General features: G+C 42.6%; 1 protein-coding gene across 5 annotated transcripts in view; it reads left to right on the top strand.

Moving 5' to 3' along the window:
- Nucleotides 1-6291: 6291 nt before the first annotated feature.
- The window catches only part of LOC136270163 (multiple epidermal growth factor-like domains protein 10), a 50852-nt gene continuing 43038 nt past the window's right edge, over nt 6292-14105 (top strand). For all 5 annotated transcript variants that reach the window (XM_066066861.1, XM_066066852.1, XM_066066854.1 and 2 more), the window contains exons 1-2: nt 6292-6381; nt 6926-7150. In XM_066066861.1, coding sequence (XP_065922933.1) covers nt 6330-6381; nt 6926-7150 — 277 coding nt within the window. In that variant the 5' untranslated portion in view covers nt 6292-6329. The remainder of the gene's footprint in view (nt 6382-6925; nt 7151-14105) is intronic.

Raw genomic sequence — 14105 nt, 5'->3', positions numbered from 1 at the left:
AGGTGCGTAACATGGCTGAGAGTGGGACCGAGGGCACACCACCGGAAGTACCCACCCACTTGCAGGACCTGCTAGAACGATCCTCTGCGGAGTTGAGTGATGAGGAGCGGTCCCAACTTGCTAGCCTGCTGTCTGAGTTCCAAGATGTGTTTGCCCGGAGTGAGTTTGATTTTGGAAACTTCACTGCCCTTGAGCATGAGATTGACACTGCAGATGCACCGCCAGTCAAGGAGAGGATGCGGCGTACTCCTGTATTCTTTGCGGGCGAAGAGGAGGCGCACCTCAAAAAGATGCTTGACGCTGGAGTGATCCAGCCCTCCATGTCCGAGTGGGCTTCAGCGCCAGTCCTCATCCGTAAGAAGGACGGACAAGTCAGGTGGTGTCTCGGCTACCGCCGGTTGAACAATGTCACCCGGAAGGATGTTTTTCCCCTTCCCCTCATTGATGAGTGCCTTGATACCCTCTCGGGAAATGTGTGGTTCTCGAAGCTAGACGCTAACTCCGCATTTCATCAAATTATGATCAGCCCCAAGGACAGAAAAAAAACTGCCTCCATTACCCGGTATGGCCTATTTGAGTTCCGGAGAATGGGGTTTGGTCTCTGTAATGCCCCTGCTACCTTCTCCCGGGCAATGAATTTAGTGTTACGCGGGCTGACCTGGAGTATCGTACTGGCCTTCTTGGATGACGCCCTGGTGCTGGGGAGTGATTTTGATTACCACCTGGCTATCTTGAGACAAGTGTTCAAGCGATTCCGAGATTATGACTTGAAGTTCAAGCCCAAGAAGTGTGAGCTGTTCCGGCGCCGAGTAGAGTTTCTGGGAAGGCAGGTCAGCGGGACGGGAGTAGAGATGGGTGATGAATACATAGAGGCCGTGAAGCATTGGGAGACTCCCACTAATGTTAAGGAGGTGGAGCGGTTCCTAGGCTTCGCCAATTACCATAGAGGGTTTATTGCTGGCTTTGCTCAGATGGCGCATCCGCTGTATAACATCACTGGCAAGAAACCCTTTGTTTGGGGGCCTGAGCAGCAGACAGCCTTTGAGAACCTCCGGAGAGCCCTCACTTCACCCCCGGTACTAGCTCTGCCTACAGCCAATTATCAGTTTGTGCTGGACACAGATGCGTCTGCAGAAGCCATAGGAGCCGAGCTGTGCCAAGTCCAAGAGGGGCAGGAGCGAACCATAGCCTACGGGAGCCTCACCTTGTCCGCGGAGCAGAAAAAATACTGTACTACTCGGAAAGAGCTCCTGGCCGTCATCCGGTTCACACGCATGTATCGCCATTATCTACTAGGCCGGAGATTTATTGTACGTACGGACCACCATAGTCTCATCTGGTTGCTGAACTTTAGGTACCCCCAGGATCAACTAGCTCGTTGGTTGGAGGAGCTCAGCCAGTACAATATGGTCATCCAACATCGGCCCGGTAAGCGTCACGTGAATGCTGACGCGCTTTCTCGACCAACCATGTCTTCCAGATGTCAGGGGGTGGACTTCGCTGTGAACCTTAGTGACTTGCCCTGCGGTGGATGTCGTAAGTGCACCAGAGCCCATCAATTGTGGAATGTATTTACTGATGAGGTAGACGATGTAGCCCCGCTTGCTAGGCCAGGAAGTTGGATTTACTCTCCTTTGCTGGAGGACGAGCTCGAGGGGACAGTAGACGGCCGTGCATCCGGAGAAGCCCAGCCATCGGTCAGTGAGATAGCCCTCGGATATGTATCCGGAGGAATTCTGGGACGGACTGGCGGTTTTCCTATCCTGAGATTGACTCTGAGGGCGAGAGTAGCCCGGATGGACCTTGTAGGACCCATATCCGGATCAGCAGGTACCCTCAGTTCGCTTGCGTGATGGGAGTCTCTCCGGCGGACCTCGAAGGCCCGACGTCACTTGTAGGCCTCACCCTTAAGGAGATGAGTCTTAGCCACTCTAATGACCCAGAGTTAGGCTTGATCTTGGATTGGTTGGAGGGAGAACTGGGACCAGACGAGGGCGAATTGTTTCTGACCAGCCCGGCTGTGAAACACTACTACATCAACAGGAATATGTTATATCTGGATAGTGACAAAGTCCTCTGGAAAGAGATAGAGGAGGGGGGAGAGAGGAAAAGAGTTTTGATTGTGCCCCGTGACCTGAGACGAGAGGTACTGCGCCTTTGCCACGAGGTGCCGGCAGCTGGACACCAGGGAATCGAACGAACTAAAGCCAGGCTGAGGGAGCACTTCTTTTGGTACAGAATGATGAGAGAGGCTGAGAACTTTGTCAGTACTTGTTGCCCTTGTAGTAGAAACAAACGTCCCCAGCGCCACGCCAGGGCGGAGATGATTAAGTACCATGCTGGGGCACCCATGGAGAGGGTGCACCTGGACTTCTTAGGACCACTTCCACGGACTCCGAGGGGAAATGAGTATGTCTTGGTCATGGTAGACCAGTTCACAAAATGGGTGGAATGCATTCCCCTCCCTTCACAGACGGCCGAGGTTACAGCTACAGCCGCGGTAAATGAGTTCTTCGTTAGGTTTGGGTGCCCATTCCAGATCTTCACAGACCAAGGGCGTAATTTTGAGAGCAAGCTGTTCACGGCGGTGTGTGAACTCTTGGAGATCCACAAGGCTCGTACCACCCCTTATCGCTCGTCGGCTAACGGACAGGTTGAACGTTATAATCGGACTCTTATGGATGCTGTCAGATGCTACATTGACAAGGCCCAAGATTGTTGGGATGAGCATCTTGCACAGATAGCCGGGGCTCTGCGCTCTGCAGTGAACCGTAACTCTGGTTTCACCGCCAATAAACTGATGTTGGGCAGGGAAGTTAACACACCAGCCAGCTTAATGTACAGGCCTCCCCTTCAAGAGGATCCGGTGAATGTTTGTACTTATGTGACAGATCTAGAGGAGAGGATACAGTCGGCGCATGAGACCACCCGTAGACGCTTGAACACCTCGGAAGAGCGGATGAAGAGGGATTTTGACATTAAGGCAGCCACCCGCCCCTTTGAGGAGGGTGACTTGGTATACCTGCTAGATACGGCGACTGTTAAGGGCAAGTGCCGGAAGTTGAGCCCATCCTGGAAGGGCCCAGGAATCATCCTCAAGAGGCTGTCACCTTACCTTTACCGTGTGAAGACTAAGACAGCTGTGATGGTGGCAAACCACGACCGCCTTAAGAAGTGTAACGACAGGGATATTCCCTTGTGGCTGGCCCGATATCGGGAGAAGTTCGTGAGTGGTTCACCATGTGATGTAAGATCTGATGAAGATTCCGAGGCGCAACGTTCGACCTCTCGGGGAAAAAGAGCACTCGAGGGCCCAGTTAAGGGTGATGACTGTCGGCCTCAACCCGCTCGCCGCAGAGGACGTCCTCGGAAGCTGGGTAAGACTCCTGAGGAACCCTATCGAGGAGGAGACCGACCCCCGAGGCCCAGCCAGTCATCCTCTGATACCACAGAAAAGTCACCAGAAACATCCACAGATACCGAGCTTTATTGCCTCTGTCATCGTCCTGATGACGGAAAACTAATGGTCCAGTGTGACCAGTGCGACTGCTGGTACCACGGCTTGTGTGTGGGTGTCTCGCCGGAGGACGCCACCACTATGGACAAGTTCGTGTGTCCGACGTGTATGGGGGGAATATCTATTATTATTAATAGGGTCTTTTTATTTTACAGAGATGACGATGATTACGATGAAGAAGAGGCCCCGCAGCCCCCCCCCCCCCACCATCGGGGGCCGCGAGGAGGAGAGGTTCGAGAGGGCCAAGTTCGACTTGCCCGTTCCTGGGGTGCCTGGTGCGGACCCGCACCATGAGAACTCATGTGACAGTGGCCCACCTACATCCAGTGTTCCGGAGGTCTGTGCCCCCTGAGGCGGGGGCCAGCCTCCGGTACCGCGTGCTTATGTGGATGGCTCACCACCTGCTGGGGGAAGGAGCCACTCCAGAGGACCTGGCGAGGGACGTCCCAACAGGCGAAGTGTTCCAGAAGCCCGCCGCCGGTGTTCCCACCGATTTGAATCGGGCCATGGAGGCACTGTGCCGGTTTGTGGGGGAGGACCCCCCTCACCGATTTGCCCTGTTCGGTCGGCTACATCCCGCTCTCCTGTTACATTGGAGGGTACAGGCACATCTAGTTTCCCGGTTGGGCCCGGACCTAAGGAGGGCCTACCGGGAGCTGTGGAGCAACGAGACAGTCAGCGGGCACCCATTGTCGCAGTACGGGATGTTTAGGCTCTTGCCACCCCCGCCCCCGGGTCCTTGCCATGAGGATTGGGATGCCCCTGATCCCCCAGTTCTGGGGAGCATCTGCCTGGAGGAGTCCGAGGACGATGACGCCACTACCCCTCCAGAGAGCTTCAGACAGGAGGAGTCCGAGGACGATGAAGCCACTACCCCTCGAGAGCTTCAGACGGGAGGAGACCGAAGTAGATGAAGCAGCGACCCCGCCCGAGGAGGAGCCGGAGGACTATGGCCCAGACCCGACCTCGTCCGAGGATGAGCTGGTGGGCGCCTTGGAGCCCTGGGACCCCTGGGTTGCAGGAAGAGCGAGGGGAGTAGAGTTCTCTCCGGAGTTCCCCCGCCCGCCACCTGGGACTGCGACAGGAGGGTACATAGCAGTAGACTATCCTCGCGGGTATGCTAGAACCCGCCGGGTCCACATCTTGATCCTGGAGGAGTGGTAGGTACGCGCCCTCCTATGTCCCCCCAGACCCTGTTTCCTGGACGGTTAGTTGGCGTTTTCTATTGGGCGGAGGCCATCATGTCTTGTATGGCCCCATCTGCCCATATTCTGAACTCGTAAAAGTGAGGGCTGTTGATCCCAGTATAGATTGGGATGTTGATCCCAGTATTGATTGGGATGGGCGTTATGCGCCCCCTGGTGATGTGTTGGTTGTAAGTCCAGCTTAGTGGAGTGGACGGAGCCGGCCTACTGGTAGTGTGGGCCGAGTCCCTTCGAAGAAAACGGAGGGGAGTGTAGTGGTTGTCGACTACTCCAAGGACGAGTTACCTATGATGACGGGCTGTGACGTCACCTGGCGGGAGCTCATGGTGAAGACCCCGATCACTTTGGACTGCAGCCTAAACGAGAACAAGCCGTATTCCAATACAGACCAAATCAGCTATGTATCGGTAAGTTCGGGGCAACCCACTTATGATATAGGTGTAAAAACACTATACATATTACGTTCCCTTATTATTATATGGGTAGCAGAATCATCCACTGTACATTCTTCTGAGTACACAGCCTCCTCAGCATATGTTTGTCCTCGATTGTGTCAACTCCCAAACTTGCAAGTTATTAGTCGGAGAGTGAACTGATCATAAACACATCAATTCTTTCAGCCTTAAACCTTTCCGACCAAGTCCAATCTCCTTCAACACGTCGTCCTTCTTCTCATTGTTGTTCTAGTTAGCATTACAATTCCGTATTCAGATGATACTCACCGACTTATGTCTAATATTTGCATTATATGCTCTAAGAGAAGCTAAACATAATTATATTCATGATATTTACAAAGTAAATTGCTCATTGGTTCATCCTGCGATCGTTTCAAAAAACTTTTTTTCCATAACTTTCTAATTTGATTCACTTGTTTGTTCCATGATACCCCTCTCTTTATATTTAGAATTATTTACACATGAATATCAAATAAATCATTTCCTACGGGCAAGTCGTACTCACTCGATTTCCATCATTGTTTTTTCTTCATTGCCAGAATTTCCTCTGAGATAGACTCCGTCGATAATTTTGTAAAGATTGACGTGCATGACTGCAAATCATTTGGTTATATCTTTTCGTTTAAATATAGATTTCACTTAAGGCATATCGTGTTCGTTTGTGCTTGATTATTGTATTTCAGTTTTGTGTTATGTCGACCTATATTTTAACTGGGTCACTGATTACAAAGCTTTTGTTATCGTTAGCCATATATCATGTGCTAGGAATGATGATTGTGAACCTTTATTTTTTTTATAGCACGTAAATCAAAACTCAAAAGAAAACATCACATCGAAACGAGTTTTTGAGAGATTCTATGAACGTGTTTGGTTAACAAGCGTCGGAAGTACAGTTTTCATATTCAAGGGTGTTTGCATATAACGCTTGAGTTTAAATCATCGGAGACAAGTTGTGACTTGGCCAATCTTTTCAAACGTTCATGTTCCCTCGCCAATCCTTTTATAATGCTAATTAGATATTATCTGAAGTTTTTGTATCCGGTAATTGTTTTCATTAATTTCCGCATAAAGTGTAACTGTGAAATATATTCCGGCATAATTATATACGTTGTAGAGCATAATTAAACTTCACTAGATGTATTACCTATAGACATGTTGTCCATGTTTTTATTGTTGGTAGTGTTCGCGATTTCAAAGGCTTATGGTGAGTTTACACGCATATACATGTAATGTAATTGTCATTTAAAATTTAATTAAAAAGGTACATGTAGTATACAATGTAATATTCCCTTTTACATAAACAACATTCTAATTAGGCGGTTATCTACTCGTATTGTTCATCACTATTATGTTATAAAAGTTTCATTATTAGTTCATTTATTTCCTAAATACTGTTTGTTTGGTATTTTCACAAACCATATTTACATTTTATGACCGAAATATAATGCTTTAAAACACTTTTTCAGATAAATATATAAGAATAAAAAAATAACATCATTAATTATGATTCGGTAGAGTTATTTATATAAATAATGTTTTGAAACATTCAGGTTTTTATAAAAAAAAATCATTTATATGATCGGACATTTTATAACATGAAAAGACAATAATTGTTCGGACAAAGCAAATGAAATCCTGTTGAATTGTCTTTGAAGATCAATCTTAAGTAAATGTTAGTGTAAATGAACCTACTCAATTTTGTAAATGTAAATAATCTTGTTAATATGGTGTTGTGTGTTTGTTGACAGTTAACGTTGCCCGCAATAAACCAGCATACCAGCAGTACCCTTACATGCCAGGTAACGACAGATTTGACGCCAGTAATGCTGTGGACGGACGTAAATCTGACCTGAGCTTGGACGGTGGTAAATATGCTGTATCATCGTTATCAACAACCGCCACCTGGTGGGTGAACCTGAGGAGCATCCACAGTATCCATCACATCACTATTTACTTCAGGACGAACAATCACGGTATAGTCACTGTTATTATGTATCTTGGAAATTATGGCCTCTGTGGTATAAACTGCCATCACGTATAATTATACGCTTTTTATTTACATGTTAACAATTTTGTTTTTTCAGAATAATAAATCTTTTTATGATTTTCCTTGTTAGTTTCGAAGATGCAATACCGAGAAAATGTTGATTTTAATGTAACTGAACGTGGACAAAATTAAACTGTTGCAATGGCTGTAATGAACATGGATGTTAAATGAAACAAAAGACCAAATCCATCAATAATTTTTAAATTAAAATTACAATAAAAGAGAAAACTAGATATTGATTTCAAAAAATTGCAAACTTTAATTTATAGATATGTTTGTTCATGTTTAAAATGAGGTGATATGCTCGAGGCTTTTGGGGTAAGATTTGGGGTTACAGGGAGATTACACACATACTTTTATAGTGACGTAATACTAACTACCTTATACATGTATTATCTCACCTGAACTAAAAACTCAAGTATGCTTTTCTGATCACTCTTGGTCTGTCGTCTGTCTGTCTGTCCATCTGTTAACTTTTCACATTTTCAACATTTTCTCCAGGACCACTAGGCCAGTAAAACTATTTTTGACATAAAACGCTTTTTGGCAAAGATGATTAAAAGCATCCTCAGGTGGTGTTGATTCAAAGTAGTAAAATGATCACCTCTAGGGGTAGTGTTGGGCCATAATGAGGGTCGCATTTTTACGTAAAAATATATAGAGAAACGTCTTTAAACATCGTCTTCTCTGAAACAAAACAGCCAGAAAAGCTAAAACTTATTATCAACATCCTCAGGTAATTTAAATTCAAAGTTGTGAAAATCAAGACCAAAGGAGAGGTCACAATGGGGGATCGAATTTTTGACATAGGTATACCACTATTGTAATAAAAAACAACCTGAGGAAACCCTGAGTGGCACTGAAAAAAACCCTGAGAGACCCCGAGGTCGGCACTGAGATTACTGACGAAAGAAACCCTGAGGTTTGCATTGAGGGTACTGAGGAAAAAAACCCTGAGGGACCCTGAGGTCGACACTGAGGAAGCCCTGAGATACACTTAGGTCGGCACTGAAGGTACTGAGAATCCCTGAGAGACCCTAACGTCGGCATTTAATACGAAACTTTTTTTAAGATCTTTAATTATTTAACAATTGTGGTAATCATAAATAGAGCTATAATTAACAATTTATTTATTTGGTATAAATATATAATTTACTGATGCAATTGCATAGGATCAGACTTTCTCATTTATACAGCATTTTTAATTAATTGTAAAGGAAAAATACAGAAACACAAAGGATAAGTATGTATTTAGTCAGTCCTCGGGCTGACTAATTAAGAGTCATTCTCTGTAAAAACCAAAGAATCCAAAGATGCCGTTCAAACAAATACTTCCAAAATGCAAAAAAATTTTATAGGGAGTGTACTCAAGTGTCTGATGGTAAAATTCGACTTAGTTTATTTTTTGGGGTGGCCGTTGCCATGGCAACCAGAACTGACCAATAAATAGTCAATTTGACAGAATCTATTTTCTGAAATATAGCATTTTTAACTCCCATATTTATTTTAATACAAACTGTGATTATCTGTTAAATTAGATTTAATGTTTTGAAAATTCCCCAAAACTAAGAATAGTTAAGAAATTATTTCATTATCTCAAGTATAAAAAGCAAATTGAAGTTTAAAAATGTCGAATTTTGTGGTTTTTCAAAATGTAGAAAATACCCAATTTTACAACAACTTCAGTTCAATATATCTAGATATTCCAAGATAGGTTTTCAAAAAGACTTGCATGTTGTTAATAATTATACTTTTACCTTTCATATCATATAGATTTTTAAAGTGTGTCTTTTAGTAAACAAGGGATATGCCAGAATGAAAATGACCCAAAATTCCGAATTTTCTCAGATACAAATTTTAAAATTCTATCATAGGTGGCTTATTTGTAGTGTTTATTTCATCTTTGGGAGCAAAACATTAACATTTATTTTAATTTAATAATGAAAATGAAAATGTATCATCATTTGGGTTGATAACTGCAAAAAAGTGGTTACCATGGCAACCATTCTAAGAAATCGTGAATTTTAAAAAATCATTTTTTCAAAGTACACAAACTATATTTGTAACTGGATAGTTGTGTCAAACAGCAATTTGAAAAAGACCTGTCTATTTTATTGCTGCCACTCATCCATGGCTCTTTGCAATCAACAAGATTTGTTTGGCTTTTGAGGACTTATGCAATTGGTGCATATTTTGCTTGAAACAAGTGACATTTTTTACTTGCTTTAACGCAAGAAATAGATAGCAAGTCCAACGTCATGTTAAAATGGTTTTATGTAAAGTATCCTATATATTTATTGAGAGCTGTTCCTAGCGTGTGATAAGTTGGCCTTGCCTGATGATGAAACCTTTGCTTGAGTAATGTAAAATATCAGCTATTGTCATCCTGTATAATAAGGTCATGATCATCTCAAAACTTAAGAAAATAAGCAAACATATACATCATGTAAATTGTTAGAAGAATTTTACTGTTGACTTTTTTTTTTACCACAATAGCAAATGCAAATCACATTACATGTGATGTTAATCAATCATTTCAACTATTTGGCTACTATAATCATTCTTAAACCTAAAGATTCCAATCCAAACTGCATAAAATCTTGAATTTCAAATATCACCAACATATACACTGCATGTGCATTGGGTTTACACAAGTATACAATGCCCAAAAAAGTCTTTTGACAATTTTTTTTTTAGTTTTATGATCTCTCATGATGATACATGTATGGTTGAAATCTGTTCAAAAGAAGAAAAATTAAATCTATATATAAACACACATTAAAACCCTCCCCATTAACATTTACATTAACATATTTACTGCAGAAGCAAGCTCAGATTTTGCAGCAGGCCAAGTTTACGAGTATATTTCAACTACGCCAGTGACTTGCGATGTTACGAGTATGTTTCACCTGCGCCAGAGGATCGCATCCTGTTCTGCAAAATCACGTTATGCTCTACATTTTAACATATTAAAAAAAAAATGCCATTCACCCTTGCTTAAATGGTATTAAACTAATTCCATTCACATTTTGCTTAAACAAAGGGGATAAACATTTTTTGATGGATTCTAGAAAGCCATAGTTAATGTCAAGAGGTCAAACCATGCAACATTCGGGCTGATATGAGTGCAATAATAATACATAAACATGTTAATTACAACGTGAACCACATGTTCACTTTTGATAGCAAACTGACTGCAACAATTGATACATGAAGTGTTATAAGTATGAATAACATCAAGTATTTATCCTATAAATAAATACATAATAATTCCCAGTTCTATTTACTTCTTGCATGTACAATAAAGCATAACTAATTACCTATGAACAGAAATATACAATCATGTAATTGTAGAACAATAAAAGCATACCAATATATACTACATGTGACTATTCAAAATTCATCACATATTATCCCAGGGTACATTTCCTATTAAAAAGAATCAACAATATAAATACAACAATAGCAATGCTGATTATGTCTAGTGAATTATTCATCAATAATATTTGCTCTTATTTTACTAATTTCTGTTTCCGTCTTGGCTTCCCAATTTTCAGCTTCAGCCATCTTGTTTTTCTTGCTCATTCTTGAGAAGAAGGAAGTAATTTGCTGCATGGACAGTATCTCATCGTATGAAAAACGCCTTGTACCATCTGCCCTTCTTTCATACATCATGGATTCAGAGAAAATAAAAGGATCCTCTTTCTTTCCTGTCTGCAGTCCGACGTTAAATTTTTGGACTAAAAAATCTCTCTGATTTTCATTAAATCTCCTTGAGCGTTTCTCATCTTTCAAAGCCCAGCCAGAGGTCAATTCACTCTCTGCTGCTTGTGTCTCTGTGTCTTTAGTCACAAATAACTTCAGATTCAGATTTTCTGAATGAGATATTTTTAGGTCTTTCCACCTTTCAGGTGAAAGACCTTTTGTTTTTCTTCTGTTTTTTATTTTTAGGTCTTTACACCACAGTGTAAAGGCCTATTGATATTGTTCTGTTTCTTTTTATTCTTATTATTTTTCTTCCGTAAGCGAAGTGAAATTTTTGTTTTGCGACTTATCGAAACACTCTCATTCACGCCGTACTTCTTTCGGAAAATTATGAGGGCATTTGACCCTGCGTCTTGAAAACACCTTGCGTTTCGTTACTATTGACCCGTGCACGTAAAAGTTTGTTATCGCTACTCCTCGGAAGCCTTGCAACTTGCAGGTTCGAAACCTTCACGGATGGTGTCGGCCTGAAGGGTAGTTGCAGATCTCCGAAAGACGAAAGGTTTCGCAGTATCCTCTTAGAACGACTGTCTCTCAATTTTTTTTATTTTTACGAAAAATCAAAAAAATTGACACAACTCAAGGTAGAGCCACGAAACCACTTGCGATGGCATCGACAACAATTTTGGCTGCAGCAAAGGTCAAGGTCAAAGGTCAAGGTCAACTAGGATCGGTAAAGTGTCAAATTGCAGAAGTGTGTGATCTTCAGGCGCTGGTCTATCCCATTAAAGTTGACCTTGACCTTTGATCTTGACCTTTGACCTTGACCTCTGGCAATAAAGAACCATTCGACACGAACTCCAAGATTATATCTTGTGCGACTTGTCCGTAAACCCCCTTTTTTCACTTTTTGGGGTAACGGATGACCTTGACCTTCGACGTAAAAACAATTTGTGCCAAAATGCTCGGTTTAGCATGCGTACTCAGATTTTGGCTAAATTGATGATCTTGCGTCTTCTTTATTAGGTCTTTACACCACAGTGTAAAGGCCTATTGATATTGTTCTGTTTCTTTTTATTAGGTCTTTCCACCTTTCAGGTGAAAGACCTTTTGTTTTCTTTATTCTTATTATTTTTCTTCCGTAAGCGAAGTGAAATTTTTGTTTTGCGACTTATCGAAACACTCTCATTCACGCCGTACTTCTTTCGGAAAATTATGAGGGCATTTGACCCTGCGTCTTGAAAACACCTTGCGTTTCGTTACTATTGACCCGTGCACGTAAAAGTTTGTTATCGCTACTCCTCGGAAGCCTTGCAACTTGCAGGTTCGAAACCTTCACGGATGGTGTCGGCCTGAAGGGTAGTTGCAGATCTCCGAAAGACGAAAGGTTTCGCAGTATCCTCTTAGAACGACTGTCTCTCAATTTTTTTTATTTTTACGAAAAATCAAAAAAATTGACACAACTCAAGGTAGAGCCACGAAACCACTTGCGATGGCTTCGACAACAATTTTGGCTGCAGCAAAGGTCAAGGTCAAAGGTCAAGGTCAACTAGGATCGGTAAAGTGTCAAATTGCAGAAGTGTGTGATCTTCAGGCGCTGGTCTATCCCATTAAAGTTGACCTTGACCTTTGATCTTGACCTTTGACCTTGACCTCTGGCAATAAAGAACCATTCGACACGAACTCCAAGATTATATCTTGTGCGACTTGTCCGTAAACCCCCTTTTTTCACTTTTTGGGGTAACGGATGACCTTGACCTTTGACGTAAAAACAATTTGTGCCAAAATGCTCGGTTTAGCATGCGTACTCAGATTTTGGCTAAATTGATGATCTCGCGTCTTCTTTATTAGGTCTTTACACCACAGTGTAAAGGCCTATTGATATTGTTCTGTTTCTTTTTATTCTTATTATTTTTCTTCCGTAAGCGAAGTGAAATTTTTGTTTTGCGACTTATCGAAACACTCTCATTCACGCCGTACTTCTTTCGGAAAATTATGAGGGCATTTGACCCTGCGTCTTGAAAACACCTTGCGTTCCGTTACTATTGACCCGTGCACGTAAAAGTTTGTTATCGCTACTCCTCGGAAGCCTTGCAACTTGCAGGTTCGAAACCTTCACGGATGGTGTCGGCCTGAAGGGTAGTTGCAGATCTCCGAAAGACGAAAGGTTTCGCAGTATCCTCTTAGAACGACTGTCTCTCAATTTTTTTTATTTTTACGAAAAATCAAAAAAATTGACACAACTCAAGGTAGAGCCACGAAACCACTTGCGATGGCTTCGACAACAATTTTGGCTGCAGCAAAGGTCAAGGTCAAAGGTCAAGGTCAACTAGGATCGGTAAAGTGTCAAATTGCAGAAGTGTGTGATCTTCAGGCGCTGGTCTATCCCATTAAAGTTGACCTTGACCTTTGATCTTGACCTTTGACCTTGACCTCTGGCAATAAAGAACCATTCGACACGAACTCCAAAATTATATCTTGTGCGACTTGTCCGTAAACCCCCTTTTTTCACTTTTTGGGGTAACGGATGACCTTGACCTTCGACGTAAAAACAATTTGTGCCAAAATGCTCGGTTTAGCATGCGTACTCAGATTTTGGCTAAATTGATGATCTCGCGTCTTCTTTATTAGGTCTTTACACCACAGTGTAAAGGCCTATTGATATTGTTCTGTTTCTTTTTATTCTTATTATTTTTCTTCCGTAAGCGAAGTGAAATTTTTGTTTTGCGACTTATCGAAACACTCTCATTCACGCCGTACTTCTTTCGGAAAATTATGAGGGCATTTGACCCTGCGTCTTGAAAACACCTTGCGTTCCGTTACTATTGACCCGTGCACGTAAAAGTTTGTTATCGCTACTCCTCGGAAGCCTTGCAACTTGCAGGTTCGAAACCTTCACGGATGGTGTCGGCCTGAAGGGTAGTTGCAGATCTCCGAAAGACGAAAGGTTTCGCAGTATCCTCTTAGAACGACTGTCTCTCAATTTTTTTTATTTTTACGAAAAATCAAAAAAATTGACACAACTCAAGGTAGAGCCACGAAACCACTTGCGATGGCTTCGACAACAATTTTGGCTGCAGCAAAGGTCAAGGTCAAAGGTCAAGGTCAACTAGGATCGGTAAAGTGTCAAATTGCAGAAGTGTGTGATCTTCAGGCGCTGGTCTATCCCATTAAAG

Source organism: Magallana gigas, chromosome 1, assembly GCF_963853765.1.
Source record: "Magallana gigas chromosome 1, xbMagGiga1.1, whole genome shotgun sequence".
Lineage (NCBI taxonomy): Eukaryota > Metazoa > Mollusca > Bivalvia > Ostreida > Ostreidae > Magallana > Magallana gigas.
This window is presented reverse-complemented; position numbering and strand designations above follow the sequence as displayed.